At 44.0% G+C, this 16,885-nt stretch overlaps 1 protein-coding gene across 1 annotated transcript in view; it reads right to left on the reverse strand.

The window, feature by feature from the left end:
- The window catches only part of MYO5B (myosin VB), a 233,138-nt gene that overhangs the window by 155,907 nt on the left and 60,346 nt on the right, over positions 1-16,885 (reverse strand). Inside the window, 3 exon segments of the mRNA XM_006177898.3 lie at positions 221-365; positions 4,035-4,206; positions 15,618-15,728. Of these exon segments, the coding sequence (XP_006177960.3) occupies positions 221-365; positions 4,035-4,206; positions 15,618-15,728 (428 nt within the window).

Here is a 16,885-nt window from a genome sequence, read left to right on the forward strand (position 1 = left end):
AGCCACTGCTCTCCAGGCCTAGGTTCAAGTTCACAAGAGTAAGATGAAGACATGAGGAAATGTGCTAAGAAAAGAACCTGGGCTGGTTTTGTTTCCAAGACTCTTCCTCAATCCCAGAATCACCACTCCACCACTGAGCAGAAGCAGCCAAAGAAGGCAGCAATTCCCCCTTCTGCCCCCTGGCCACCCAAGAGGACTTCTGGGTGGAGGTTATTCTTACCTGGCCATCTGCTTGTAGGCTTCTTCCGCCACAGCAAAGATGTGGGGGTCCATATCCCCCATGTTTTGGCCGCTGTACGCATAGATGACATCTTGACCGTAGATTGGCAGCTGTTCATAAGGATTAATGGCAACAAGCACGATACCTGCAAACAGACGATGCAGTCAGATCTGACTGCACGACAGCCACCTGGCGTGAGCTTTAAAGGCCCCTAAGCAGCCCCTCTCTTTGACATACATCAAAACCAGAGAAGCAAAGAGTAACAGAATGAGTCTTCATCCATCACTCAACTAAATCAAGATTTATCTATGTGTTTATCAGGCCTTCTGCTGGGCCCTGATGGAGAAAAGGATGACAGGCCGGTTCTCCGAATACCCTAGAACATGGAATAAGCACATGTGTGCACAACACACACACAGATGCTCAACAAACTGAATTCATAAAACAGATATGTGCAAAGTGTTACAAGGTCAGAAAGAAGAGGCTGCTTAACCCTGCCAACAGGCAGGTTAGGCTTAAAAAGCCATCTCAGATCTAAAATCTATAAGGGGGGCTATTAATTTCTCATTTGTATGTGGGTTTTCCTAACTAAAACACAAACAACTTGTGGACAGGAGATATGATTTACATATCCTAATGTCAAATCGTGGCTCAGCCAATAATTAACTGTGACTTTGCCCATTTACTTAATCTCTGAGTGCCTTAGTTTCCTGGACTGCAAAAGGGGGACGATAATTGCATTTTCCTGGTTATCCTGAGGATAAAATGATTAATAGAGAGAGTGAGCATTTAGACCAGCATCTTGCACAGTAAGCACTGAGTGTCGGCTATTTATTCTCTCACATCACATATATCATGTATTAGCTTTCATTTCACTGTTTTTTCATCTTGTGCCCCAAAAGGACTGCACTGCAGTGATGGACTCAATAAATACATGTTGAATGAAGAATCAGCAAATCTTCTAACTTTTCAGATCCTTTATGAAAGGGCAAGGCAAATTGGTATTTGAGAATGTGAACAGAGAGAAAACACCAATTCAATATTCAAGACAAGACAGATTCATTTTTCTTTCACATAAAAGCACATTCTGAATCACGAGGGAACCACTGACAAGGGTATAAACAGTGCGGGCTTTTTCAGTCATTTGGAGAAGAGGAGGCAGGAATGGAAATGGTCACGGCCAAGATGGAAGAGCTCCTATGTCATACCCCCTCCGGGTGTTTGAATAGAGGCACAGTTAAAAGAATGACAAGACAAATCATAGACGGGGAGAAATATTTGTAAAAAAACATATGTGACAAAGGACTCTTACCCAAAATATACAAAGAACACTTAAAACCCAACAATAAGGAAATGAACCACCTTATTAAAAATGGGCAAAAGACCTAGACACCTCACCAAAGAAGATACACAGACGGCAAAAAAGTGGATAAAGATGCTCCACATCATGGCATTAGGGAAATGCAAATTAAAGCACCAATGAGATACCACTACACACCTATTAGTGTGGCCAAAATCCCGAACACTGACAACACCAAATGCTGGCAAGGATGTGGAACAAAGGGAACTCTTGCTCATCACTGGTGGGGATGCAAAATGGCACATCCACTTTCGAAATTTCTTTACAAAACTAAACATACTCTCACCATATGATCCAATAATCACACTCCTTGGTATTTATCCAAAGGACCTGAAAACATATCCACACGAAAACCTGCTCATGGATGTTTATAACAGCTATAGTCATAACTGCCAAAACTCAGAAGCAACAAGATGTTACACAACAGGTGAACGGACAAACAAAATGTGGTACTCTAACGGTGGAATATTACTGTTAGAAAGAAATGATTTATCAAGATATGAAAAGACACGGAGGAAACTCAAATATGTTTTACCAAGTAGAAGAAACCAATGTGAAAAGGCTACACACTGTGTCTCCAACTATATGAATTCTGTAAAGTCAAAATTATGGAGAAAGTATAGAAGATCAGTGGTTTCCCAGGGTCAGAGGGATGAATAGGCAGAACATCAATGACTTTTAGGGCACTGAAACTACCATGGTATCATTATACATTTGTCCAAACCTACAGAACACACAACACCAAGAGTGAACCCTTATGTAAACTATGGACTTTGGGTGGCAATGATGTGTCACTGTGGGTTCAACAATTTTAACAACATGGCACTTCTGAGTACAATGTTGACAGTGGGGGAGGCTGTTGCATGTGTCGGGGAAGGGGGTACATGGCAAATCTTTGTACCTTCCACTTAATTTTGCTCTCAATCTAAAATTGATGTAAAATGTAAAGTCTATTTAAAAGGGGGAAAAATATGGAAGAGAGGCAGACAGACGCACAGACAGAAAGAGCAACCTGGAATGTAATAAACCAAACATTCCAGGTAAAGAGGAAAAGGCAAGGAGAAGAAAAAGACATACAAGTCCTCTTCAGAGGAAAGTTTGCCTGAAAAGACAACCTGGCCTGAAAAACAAGGCCCAGAGCTCTGATAAACTCCACTTAATAAGGCAAATGACGGAGACTTCTCTTAAAAACAGCCTCTCATGTTCTAATGGTTGCTGAGTTGTATTAAACTCTAATTCATGCAGCATTCCATTCAAATTTTGATATTATACTCTGAGGCCACACATTTTCCCAAAATGTCTCAGCCTCCTCCAGAGCAGGTAAGACTGCTTCTTAGAACTCTCAGCTACATCACCAGTCACTCTGAACAGCTGAAGATGGAAGAGCCAAGGTGCAGCTGGATAAATATATACAGACACCAGGATCTCTCTTAGAAGGTACACCTTTAAAAAGTGAAGCTGATGGGCATTTATCCCTTCCTCCTAGAAAGGAAGATTTTAAAAAATAGTTTTGGAAAAAAGAACACCTATTGAGGGCTCTGATAATTAATGATTTCTTTCAAATAAAACTCCCACTAGCAGTTGGGAGAAAGGAGCTTTGGGAAACTCTCAAACACTGAAATCAACATGCTATTCACAGCTCCTGTGTTCTGGCAGAAAAGCTCACCCTAACTCAGTAGCCAATTCCAGACCAACGTGAGAGATCACAGGGAAAAGATCCCTGACCCCCTGAGGGCTTACCTATGATCACTGCCAAGACTAAGGTGCTGAGGTACAACCAGACAACCTCCCACAAAGAAGCCCTCAGCTCACTCCACAACCAGACCCAAAAAACCTCTGCCCCCTCAAACAGCAGTTTATAGGGTTCTTGTTTTCATCATACCACTTAGCAATACTCTAAAAAAAGAGAAGCCAAAATGTGGGGTGGGGGAAACAGAAGTTTCAAGAAAAATAAGAGAGAATTTTAGGACTTTTGTTTAAAGCTTGTGTCATGGCTTCTGATCATGAATTCAACAAATACTCATCACATTTGTACCTGGGCAAGTAGGAGGGTCAGAGAGTAAAGCAGCCCTTTCTCAAGCAGAAAACAAAAACAAGCCAGGTACACGCCTGCAGCAGTGTGCTCGGTGGTGAGAGCAGATGCCTGAGTGAGGGCGCGGGGGTGGAGTTTTGCTCCCCTACTGACTCCAGGACTGTGCCTGAGCCAGTCAAGCCGCATGGTGTGGCCCATTTCTTCCCTGGCTGAGCTGTGATTAACAACAGCCCTCCCTCAGAGATGTAGGGCAGCCTAATTAAGACACACTCACTGACTGCCAACCTTTCTAGGGTCTCAGAAGGGAGGTACTTACAAATGAGAGTGAAAGTAGGAGTCTTAATCGTTGGAGCTGAACACGTCAAGCCTAAAACCTGTAAGCAATTTCAAACACACACAACCAACAGCTGCCCCCCACTTACCACAGTAAGTGTAGATATGGTTGGACTCCAGGAAACGGACCTTTAAATTGTGCAGAACTGCAGGCTCGTGTAGATAGCTAAGGGCAGTTAGGTCATTTTCTCCCACCAGGATATCCGGATTCCGCAGGAAGGGCAGCTGGTTGCTTTGGACATCAATGGGGTATTCCTGAACCTAAGGCAAGGCAAGAGACAGACATGAGAAGGCAGAGTTATGACGCGCTTAGCCTGTATTCAACGTCCTGTCTTGTTGGCGAGGATCACTACCCTACCATGATCGTAAGTGAAGACAAATAACACGTTTTAAAGAAAGGCAAACTGAACAAGATAGCTGTGTTGCCATAAGAGACCAGCCCAGGTGGAAAATGTGCTGATAACTGAATCCCAGTGTATCAGGGTGGAAGACTGAATGCTATGAGAAATTCAGGAAGCACAGCTAGATTTAACAAAGTGTTCTTCTGCTTCTCAAGGTGTAAATACTACTGAGTTCAATTGTAGTTGCAACAGGAGTACTGTTCTTCGCCTCCAACCAGTAAAGCTTCTTCGGTTTGCCCGCATTTAATGCTGGTGTTTCTTTACTCTCTCTTCCACCAACCAATGCACTCAGCACTCAAAAAAAAAAAGATCTTGCAACTAACAGACTGCACTCCGTAAGTTCCATTCAAGTTGTACACATATTCTCCCACAACCTAACTGCAAGCTACTTTCAGACAGTAATTTTACTTTGACCCAAAATATAACAGGAGCCTGAGGTATATACGTGTGTGTGTGTGTGTGCGTGCGTGCGTGTGTGTAGTTAGGGAGTATGATCACACATCTAAAGGCCAAATCTCAAGCGCAAGATGTTATCCTTGTATTCTTGGCACAACACTTAGACGACATAAATACTCAATATATGCTTACTGACAGGATATATAACTGACTACGTGTGCTCACACATACACATGTACACATGTAAAATTAAAAGATGTAGTTAATTGAAAGACAGTGGTTTTTTTAAACATTTAAACAGGAAGAACTTGACTGCTGCTTACCAAGGCTTAGCTCAGTGTTAAGTTTGTTATGATATTCTTAAGAACCATCTAAGAGTTTGTAAAAACAGGTTCCCCAAAACAACTTAAATCCAGGGGCTCTTGGATAGAGCCCAGAAATATCAATTTTTAAAAATTCTCAAGTAGTTCTAATACAGGTGGCCTATATTTTAAGAATCACTATTCTGCACAAGGTTTTCAAGAAATTCAATGGACAGCTTGAATTTACTGGGATAACAGTTAATTTTTAAGAGAATTTAAGTTTCAGGGCCTTCTCCTGTCCTACTTTTAGAGGGACTTGTACTACCAGGTATGAAGATACGTTACTAAAGCCAGCACTTAAAGTACTATAGTAACGATGTTAAAACAGGCGGAGAAATGAAACAATCGCAGATCCAGAAATAAACGCAAGCACATATGGATCATTTGTTCACGATAACGGTAAAATAGCAAACAAATTGTTAAAAAGCATTTTTTTTCAAATAACAGCAGTAGGCAAACTTGCAGCCATTTGGAAAAAAACAAAACAAAACACCTGAGCCAGTGTTCTATCCTCATTCCCTCATATCAAAATAAATTTTAGATGGAAAGAAGTGTAAAAACTAAAACTGAAAAGAAAAATAAAACCAGTAAGGAAAAGTGGGCACATCTTCGTAAAAGCTTTGGAAGGTAATACTTTTAAAGGGTGATGTAAAAGCCAGAACAATGTAGGAAATGTTCACTAATTTGACTACAATAGAAAACTTTAAAACCATCATAAAACACACCATATGCAGAGTAAACTGAGAAGGGGACGGAGATTCTGCATCATATAGCAGAATTAATATTCTTAATATCCAAAGAGTTTTAAGAAATCAAAAAGAAAACCAATACTCCAATAGAAAATTGTGCACAGAATACAAGTCACAAAATAAGAACTACAAATGGACAATATATGATAAATTGTTCAACGTCACCGTTAACCAAAGAGATGCAAATGAAAGATTGTGAGCATGATTATCCATCAGCTAAGCAGAGGTATAAAAACCAACGATGCAGGAAGGGAGTGGGCAAAAGGGTTCAGACTGATTTATCTGTTCTGGAGGACAGCTGGCAACACCTAGTCAGAATTTTTCATAAATATATTCTTCCTTGGCCCCAGGAGACAATCTCATAAATGAGCAAAGATATTGACTCCCCAAAGCTATAAATATGAAAGTAAAACACAACACAGACCTGTATTTATGGGCAGGCAGCTACCCACAGCACTCTGCTGAATCTAACAAAAGGAATGTTACAGAATGAAATTTAAAATAGGGTTCCATTTATTTAAAACTATATATTAAAATCTGTCTGGAATAACATCCCCACAAAATATCAGTGGCTACCTGTGTCAGTCAGGTTTTCTTTGTACAGTTCCCTGCTGTTGGGTTTTTTAAAATATTTATCAAGGTTCTTTTCTTTCTGAGGAAAGCTCTTTCATTCTTAAACTTACTCCATACAGGAGACTAGCAAACAAATGACTATCATGAGGATGCAGATAAAATTCCCCAAAGGTGGGAAACAAGGGGAAACGGAGACTGTGGAGAGTTGATTTTTGTTTCATTAAATACTAGGGGTGATCCCCCCGACCCCTTCATCTCTGGCAGCGCTGGGGGCATCACTCTAACCAGAGCTCCCTCCTGAGCCATTCTGAAGACTTCCCCATGAGCTGTCCCTTTGCCCCAGCAGAAGCACGTCTGCTCTGCACCTCCTACTCCCACATGGCTCTGCACCCCACCTCGGGGAACAGCACAGCGACGGACAATTGCACAGACACAGAGCTCCCCCGGCCAACCCCTCGTTTTTCAGATTAGGAAGCTGCGACCTGAGCCCAGGCTCTTCAAACTCTGAGGCAGAAATGACGGCATTCCATCTTTTCTTAGATGAATCTCCCCTCAAAAGACCCCCCAACCCTAAGCGTGTTGGAGGAAACACATATGCAATTTTGTGAAAACATAGTCCAAAAGCCAATGGTACTGGTTACAGTAAAACTGAGGAGTAAAATTGCCCAGAGCAGCAGAGAAGAGGCAGGTGCCACAGGCGCAGTGGTTGGAGCTGCTGATTTCTCAGTGTGGGTACGCCCAGAGGGGATGAGGGGATGAGGAATGAGAGCCATGAGAACGCGTTTTTTTTTTCTTCTTTAACAGATTCTAACACCACTGCTAGTGTCGAACATTTACAGCTAACATGGTTTTATTTGAAATCTAAGGGTTTATGACATGATCAGGGACCATGAACTTCTAGCACAAAACACTTCACTGTATGGTAACTGGGCCTTTGGAGGTGAAGAGGAGGCTGAATGTTATCACCCCTCACAAAACTAGTCATCCTTCTGGAGTGGACCTCGGCCTCCTCTCTGAGACCAGGGCTGGGAGTCAGGAACAGGTCCCCATCTAGCAAATGGGACTAGACAACACTTGAAAATACAGAGGCAGACATGGTGTAGAGGACTGGTCTAAACCTGCACTCACCAATAGGGGAGCACAGTGGTTATTTCAATTGAATTCATTCAAGTTAAATATAATTAAAGCTTTCGTTTATCACACCAGCCACATTTCAGGGGCCCACCAGCCACGTGAGGTGAGTGACTGCCACACTGGAGACAATACAGACAGAGAACATTCCATTGTGGCAAAATGTTCTGCTGGAGAGCATTGGTTCGGATGGCTCTAGACTCGGGGGATCTCTGATTCTACAATGCTTAGTAGGTGCTCCAAAAATATTAGTTGAATAGAATGTCTGATCTTTCCATGACCTCTCCCACACCTCAATTCATGTCCACATTACACGGTACCACAGCAAGAGAACATAATCATAGAAACATCTTCAAATGACCAATCCCAACAAAAGATTTGGAGCTACTAATAAGCATATATGGTAGAGTAGAGGAAAGAAGTTTTCTTTATCTACCCATAGAACCAGAAGATCTAGAGAAAAGATAAGCTAGTAAAAAAAGTGTTAGCAGCAGGCAAGGGATCGACATTGACCCTGAGTCACCACATAGATCATACGCTGACAGAAATGGAGCCCAGCGAGGAGTTAAGCCTGATATTCAAGCCCTGGCCATCAACTAAAGCAGTGGCTCTCAGCCCTCCCTGCACCTCGGAATGCCATGGGGGCCTTCAGAAAGGTACTATGCTGTGTCCCATCCCCCACAGCTCATTTAAGTAGTTGGACTGTGCTGGGGCTTTGCAATTTTTTTTTAAGCTCCTCAAGGGCTTCTGACATGCAGTCACTGAACTCAACTGCTATGAGGCCGTGAATCCATCACTTCACTTCTGTAGACAGCAGTTTCCCTAGTGGTAGGATGAGAGGACTGGTCCCAACAAGCTGTAAGGGCCCTTCCAACCGTAACGGCCTACAGTATTTAACTTAGGTCAGTGGATGCAGAGGTGGTGTCTTCTGTATTCTCTTTGTGAGGTATCCTGCAGAGAAAATAGGAGACCTCAAAGCTTGAATCCACTCACACTTACTATAAGTGTGTGGCTCCAGATTCACTTAACAAATATTAAAAGGCCGTTTTATATTATGCTCTAAGCAAATACAAAAAAACATTCACTTAATGAATGTTCTGCTGTGTCTTACTCTGTAATAGTTCTGTGCTTAAGTCTTGTATCTCCATCTTCTCCCATTTCCAAAAAGATCATGCTTCTTAAAAAAACCTTCTTACTCTTCCCCTCGTAACACTCAGCACAGGCCCAAGAATAGGCAGGCAAATATTTGAAAAATAAAATGCTCTGTAATTCATGTAAACTTCATAGTTAGGAAGGGTCAGTTAGGTTATAAAGAAATAAGAAATTAACCCTGAAATCTCAGTGGCTTAATACCACAAAGGTTTCTCTCTCTCTCACGCTGGGTGCCAAGGCTGGTTGGAATGGAAGCCCTGTTTCAGCGGGTCACTCAGACATGGCACATGGCCTCCACCGTCACCAGGCAGAGGGAGAGAAGAGCGTGGAAACTCCCATGGGCTCTTCCACGTTTCTGCCTGGAAGTGGGAGACAGGAGTTCTACCTGGAGCTCTCTGTCAGAAGTAATTACGGGGTCCCACCTAACTGGCAAGGGGGCTGAAGACCACAGAGGAACACCTGGATGTCACCTCTGCCATGGTGAGTGGTCCTGCTTTAGGAAGTCAGCAAGAAACTCAGAGGTCGCTGCCCACCCAAGAGGGTTTCAAAAGTGTGGAGTTGAGGAATGAAGAGAGAAGGAGCAATGGGGTAAAGTTGAACACCTTATCATGTTTCTAATAGACTAAAGATTCTTGGCCTTGAACTTTTCATATTCGAAACCCTATATTTGTGTATGTATCGCATTCATTATAAGTTAGACTAGAGGAGGGAGCATATAGCTCAGAGGTAGAGTAAATGCTTAGCATGCACAAGGCCCTGGGTTCAATCCCCATTACCTCCATTTAAAAAATAAATTAAATAAATGAACCTCGTTGCCTCCCCTAGCGAAAAAAAAAAAGTTAAAAAAAAAAAAGTTGGCCTGAAAGCCCCACTGAGGTACAGATGTACCATTTTCACTGCTGTATAACTAGACCCTGACATATAATAATTGCTCAATAATAATTGTTTTTAATGAATGAATAATAAATGAATGAATGCAAGCATTTAAAGTAAGGAAAAAACCATATATGAAAACAGACAATTAAGAAGTTTGAATTATAAACAACATTACAGCGACATAAACGTATGAAGTCAGACTAGGAATAGACTTACCATATGACCCAGTAATCCCACTCCTGGGCATATATCCAGAAGAAACCCCACTTCAAAAAGACACCTGCACCCCAGTGTTCACAGCAGCACTATTTACAACAGCCAAGACATGGAAACAGCCTAAATGTCCATCAACAGATGACTGGATAAAGAAGATGTCGTATATTTATACAATGGAATACTACTCAGCCATAAAAACCGACAACATAACGCCATTTGCAGCAACATAGATGTCCCTGGAGAATGTCATTCTAAGTGAAGTAAGTCAGAAAGAGAAAGAAAAATATCATATGAGATCGCTTATATGTGGAATCTAAAAAAACAGAAAAGAAAAGAAAAAGACAAATGAACATAAATACAAAACAGAAACAGACTCATAGACATAGAATACAAACTTGTGGTTGCCAGGGGGGAGGGAGCTGGGAAGGGACAGACTGGGAGTTCAAAATTTGTAGATACTGACAGGCATATGTAGAGTAGATAAACCAAGATGATACTGCATAGCACAGAGAAATATATACAAGATCTTGTGGTAGCTCACGGTGAAAAAGAATGCGACAATGAATATATGTATGTTCATGTATAACTGAAAAATTGTGCTCTACACTGGACATTGACACAGCATTGTAAACTGACTATAACTCCATAAAGTAAAATAAAAAATACGAAGTTGGATACAATCTTTTGGCTTCAGTGTACTTTAGGGAACACAGCTTACACACTGTTAGAATCATGGAGCTATGAAAGTTTAGCTTTCAACATGGTGCCTTTCAGCAATGCACAGTTAAGGCCCATTTCCTCTACGAGCTTGAACCAGGGTTTCCCGACTTTAGCACTGTTTTCGTTTAGGACTGATGCTTGTTTCTTTGCGGGGAGGTCCCTTTAGCACCATCCCTCCCTCTACCCACTAAATGCCAAAGGCAAACCTCCCTCCTCAGTCACGACAACAAAAATGTATCCAGACTTTGTCCCTTCGGGGCAAAATCACTGCTACACCAGTCCCTAAGCAGAAGCAGCCAGGCCAAAATATCCCAACCAATGGAAAAGATCATGAATACAGAAGGGGCAGAGGTTGATGATAATAACTAAGTAGACAGAGACCCTTCTGGAGATGTTAATGTATTTAATGCCACTGAACAGTGCACTTAAAAATCGTGAAGACAGTAAACTCTTATGCATTTTACAGTAAAAAAATATTAATTAAAAAAATAAACCCCACTGTAGACAAGATAACTAACTATTGGTAACAATATTACCAACAGATATTTATATGCCATGTATTATTTCACAACTTTAAGGACACATTTTTTGCCTACATACAATACAAATATTGTCTTTTTGATATTCTTGCCATCTAATCAGCAAAATGTAATATTGTCTCAATCAAGGATTACTGAGCAATTGAGAATAAAGATAAAGATTTTAAAAAGCATTAGATGACCCATAATCCAATATTAAAATAAGAAAGAATAAAAATGACTAATAAAACAAAAAGAAAAAAGAAACAGTCAAAATCATGTTCAGTAAGAGGCTTTCCTGGTACCAGAGGAGTGTTACTCAATACTCTTAGCTGTGTGGTTTTGCCAGATGTGGCACAGCTGGCACTTCATCTGCACAGGGCTCGCACGAGCTCTGCAGGCACCCTCCAGGCGTGTGGCCTGAGGGCACCAACGTGTAAGGACGACAGCCCTAGCTCTCCTGTGAGGCTGCCGCTTCTGGACCTGAAGAACCACTTTTGCTATTCTCCTCACTATAATACACTGATACGTTCGGTACCATCTTTAGACCTGGGCAAGAGGGGCCCCTTCCCTGGACCCTGCATCTCAAAGGGCTCCAGCATCACAAATGCAAAATACAAGCTTATTAAAGAACACATGGTACCTCTGTCACTTGGGATCAGCGTTCAGCACTGACACAATGCGATCTGTAACCCTCAGTATACAATCTTGTGACGAATGCCTTCAGGCCCCAGGGTAATGCTTCTGCACACTTCTTGCCCCGTGCCCCTGAAATAAGACACAATGTGTCCAGGCACCTTGAAGGTTCATAACATTGCCAACATCAATGGCTGCTTTGGAGAGTGGGGAGGAACTGGGTAGCAAAGACATTTAGATAAAAGAAAAGACAAATTAGCTTGTTAATCCTTCCTTCTAGATAGCACAAATCCAACAGGAATTCTCATACGGTGAAACACCATTTCCCAGTAGGGCCAAACGTCCAGTTTCTCACTTCCCCACATGTTCTAACTGTGGTTCCAGAGGCCCTCACAATTTAGTACAGTGTTTGCAACCACTGCAGACATGACACAGGAGGACACTCTGCAATACTGAAGGAGTCACATCACTTTAAATGTGTTCACATGTCAGTACAGCCATGACATGCCCAAAGCAAGACAGCAGATCTTTACATGAGCAACTAGATGGAGACTGAACAGTTATAAATCTCCCAGTTTTAATACACAAATCCTTTATTTTTCAAGAATTAGAAATGTCAGATTTACCTAAATAATTCTTCTAAAATATCCTTCTAGTATTTAAATGGATGTAGGCTTCCACCCACACTCTTGCCCTGGCTGCGCAAATGTGAGCGGGCTTGGCTTGGATACGCAGAGGCACAGGGAGAGCACACTGATCCCCATCATCCTCTCACTCACCAACACTGTCAGGGTCTTATACAAAGGGAGGATGCACCATTAGGCGGCTACCAGACACTGGATACAAAATTTAAATGCAAACCCATCCGAACGGGGAGAGTGTTCTCTGCCAGCAGAGGGCAGGAGCTGAGCAGTTCATAAGGGAGGCGGGGGCAGGAGAGGGGTCGGACAGGCAGAGGGCCACACCACTCGCCACAAGAGGAATGAGGAAGCTGTACTGTCACCAAGGTTTGCATACACTGAGATGCTTGATCCGGTTTACACAGAGTACTGTGTTAAGGGTTGGCACATCTAGATATCCTGCACCCTCCACAACTGTGGAGAAAAAAGAGAACACATGATCCTTCACCCCCTCCCCAAAAGTTTCCCATCTTCTCCTTGGCTTAAATAGAAAACATCTTACACCGTGTGCTAAGTGAAACAAGCCAGACACAAAAGGACAAATAATTTATGATTCTACTTCTGTGAGGTACCTAGAATAATTCAACCCAAAGACAGAAAGGAGAATAGAGATTACCGGGGGCTTCAGGGGAAGAGGGAAGTGGGAGTTGGTATTTAATGGGTACAGAGTTTTGGTTTTGCAAGATGAAAAGAGGTCTGGAGATGGATGGTGGTGATGGTTGCCCAATAATGTGTGAATATTTTATGCCACTGAACTGTGCACTCAAAAATGATTAACCCAGTAAATTTTATGTTTTGTATATTTTACCAAAATAAAAATAAAGATGCAAGGAACAGGGAAAACATCTTAGAGGAACCCTGGGGAGCTTGACCATCTTGAACAGAGCACAGCACACATAGTATTTACTGCTAAGGTAGAAGCTGGGGTCAAGAACAGTATTATTTTAGGAGAGAACTAGTTTATTTTCATCCTTTGCTGATGCAGTTAAACCCACACTACTGGACTTCACAGAGAGGGGTAGAGGGTGGGGGAAAGAGACCCTGGGTGGATTTTTCGGCCAGCCTAGATCAAGGATGGTTTCAGTACAGAGAAGGCTCTTCAAATATTCACAGTCCAGCCATCTAACTTCCATTCTCCTGCCTCTGGTCCACAGCTCAGCTGAGTTGGTCCAAATGACAGCTCGGAGCCAGCAGTGGATGAACCACAGCCCATGAGCCACCTGGCCAGAGTCTGATCCTCAGAGCCCATTGTTTCTGGAGAGTTGCTAATCTGCAGCCCCGGGCAACTCTTCCGATTAAGCGCTGATGGCCGATTAAGCGCTGATGGCCGTGTAGCAGGGCAGGGAGGGAGGAGAGGATCCCGGGCAGCTGCCAGGATTAGTCACGCAGGGCAGAATTCACTTCAGCTGGGAAGGCGAGCATCTGCTCTGTTTTAGCAACACAGCAGATCATTCCTCACGAACTTCGTATAACTCCTTAAAAACACCCACCCACTTACAAGATCGACTGAAATGAAATCTGCTGGAGTGGAAGATATACCATTCAAGCGGGAGAACTAATTTTATACTGTTTGGGGTGTAGGGTGGGAAGTTATTCAACATGATTCCATCAGTTGGGAATTATGTTTCTCACCTCAAAACCAAGAGAAGGCTGGCAAAGTCCACCTGCCATGACGGGGAAGGTGAGCGAGCACACCTGCGTGTCAGCATCTTCTGACAAGCTAACCCACTCACTGCCCTAGTTTGACCAAGTGATGTGCTCGAAGGAAGACATTCAATCTCCCTGCTAATCAGTGAGTTAATCACCACCCACAGTAGGTACCATGAGAGCAGAGCCTAAGACAAGGGCCACTTCTCAAGCAGGTCATTACTACCTAGAGAAACAAGACCAAAGCGCTTGGAAGAAGAAAAAGCAGTAAGACAGTAAATGACCAAAGGCTAAGTGACGTGGGACAGACTTTCAGCGCTACTGCAGCTCAGAGGGAGGCAGCAGTCACTCCAGCCCCAGCCTTCCCTCTACGGCACACCTGTTCCGCAGCCCTCAAACCTGACCCATCCCAAAGCCAATTCCTGATTTCTTTTGGCCATTTGGTTCAAACCCTTTTTCTTTCCTACTGTAAACCCTGCACGCGCGGCCACTGCCTGCACCCTCAGCCTCAGAGCCCACCTGTCCCCGTCTCCAGGGGCTTCCAGGTGCAGTGGCTTCCTTTCCCTCCACACACCCAAAGAGACACACTGAGGCCTCAGGGCCTGATGCACTTAATTCCTGCCTGGGACGCCCCCCTCAGCCCACTGCAGCCTGAGTCTTCGAAGGCTCCCTCCTTTCCATAGCTCCCCTCCCCTGGCACCCTCAACCGGCAGGTTCCCTCAGACCTTCCTCCTGCACCTCGTCCACATGCTTCTGAACCCACTGCAGCTCATCTGGGGTCCTTCCTGTACTTCTGCGTTCACGTTCACTGCTCCCTCCAGCACTAAGCAACCCCAAACTGTTCACCCATAAACCCCCATGACCAGCAGAGGGCAAGCCTTTCAATATTTGTAAAATGCACATATCACAGGGAGGGATGGTCCTAAAAGGCTCATGAAAAGAAAAACTGAAACAGACCTCCAGGAGGAATAGGATTTCATGGTGACTACCTGGTCTCCCTTGCCAGCAAAACCACCTCAAAGTCAACTAATGAAAAGGACTCTCACTGCAGCAACTGACACATACTGAGTGCTTATGTGCCGGGCAGGACTCTGAGTCCATGTCACATAGCAACTCATTTTATTCTCAGACACCCCCTAGACAAACTATCACCCTCATGTCAGAGACAAAGCAACCGGCACAGAAAAACTGCTAACCTGCTCAAGGGCACAAAGCTAGTAAGGGTCAAGCCAGAATCCCAACCCAGGCAGGCTGGGTCCAGAGCTGGTGCTCCAACCACTCTACCAGGCGCTGCCTCCCATAGTCAGCAGCTCCCCCTCATCCCCCACTGATGCCCCAGCCCCACGGAGGGAACCCTCTTGTGACCTCCCCTCCCCTGCGAGGAGTCCTGCCTCAGTCACAGGTGATCCCTCAGCTGCTGACACGAACCGGCGCTGTTTGTAATGTACCACCCCTACCGCAGCCTCACGGTTTAGCGCGTTCACCTACAGTATCATCAAGAGTAACAAAAACTATGGCAGGGGCTCAGGGCCAAGGCGTAGGAAGCACTCCGGCCACAATGCAGCGTCCGGCCCTGTTCAGCAGGGCCTACGCCCCCACCCCCGGGCTCACTCACAGTTTCATCTTCCAGTCTCAGCTGGAGGCTCTTCTCGCCCTCCTTGTAGTCCTTGGTCAATTCAGCCGAGCGCCACACTTCATCGGGGTCAGGGATCCAGACCCTCGTGTACTGAAACATAAAAAGAGAAGACACTTAGATGCCAAGAGAAGCTTCCAGGTTTCTAAACACATGTTGCTGTCTATGAGGGGCCCCTGGGAGACCTTCCAGAGTCATCTCCACACATTTTCTTGCCTTCTCATTTCAAGATACAAGGGGATCCAATTCCATGACAAGCAACTCACAAGATTGGTAACAGGGGACACCTTCTTGGTCCTACGGGAATATCCCAGATCAATGAAATTAGAATTTTACTAGGGGGACTGTCAAGCCTAGATTCTGTTATATACAGAGTTTTACACCATCATCTCAAAGAACGGTACAAAACAGTGATGTCAGAGGGAGTGTCTAATGTGCTGCAAACAAGGGATAAAACAACACATGCAAAAGCCAACGAGACAGTGCAGCAAGTCTTCAGAGCTTGGGAATCTCTGCTTGATATTCTGCATTCAGGGACAAAGCCGTTTTCTTGCAGAAATGAAGAAACGGGTCAGCAAATTGAAACTCTGTTTACATATTCCTGAGTTGTCAGCAACCTCAGTTTAGTTCTGCATTCTTCAAACTAGAAACATAATAAAAAAAAATCTCACTCATCCTCCCTCAGCCACCATCCGGGTCCGGGATCTGCAAGGTCATTAAACTGGCCAAATCCTGGCTGGAAGAGCGTAGCCCCCGGTGAGCAGCGAGGCACCATCGATGTAGCTAGGGGGCTCTCGGCCCTGACCGCACACTAGCATCACCTGGGAGCTCTGAAAAGACCAGGTCTGGGTGCAGCTCAGACCCACTCACAGAATGTGAGGTGACGTGAAAGCTCCCAAGGTGGGTGTAACAGGCAGCCAGGGAGAGCCACAGGTCTGACGTGGCAAACGGCAGCACCCGTACTGCGGGCCGTCACTCTCGGCACCACACTCCTTCCACCTGCGCGACCCGTGTCTCAGTATGTGTCTCAGAGCCTGGTGATTTCCACAGGGCCCACTTGCTTGAGAAGCTATCTGTGTGCATGGGCGCACATCCCTCCCTAATTTTATATATATATATAAAATAAATTAGTTTCATGGCCACACAATATTTTTTAGCAAATCTGAAACTGAGAGCTCTTAACAACAAACACCAGCCAGAATGTGTGCCTATATCAGCATAACCAACCCTCCTCACAGAGGACGGCAAAG

Source organism: Camelus ferus, chromosome 30 (genome assembly GCF_009834535.1).
Source record: "Camelus ferus isolate YT-003-E chromosome 30, BCGSAC_Cfer_1.0, whole genome shotgun sequence".
Taxonomy (NCBI): domain Eukaryota; kingdom Metazoa; phylum Chordata; class Mammalia; order Artiodactyla; family Camelidae; genus Camelus; species Camelus ferus.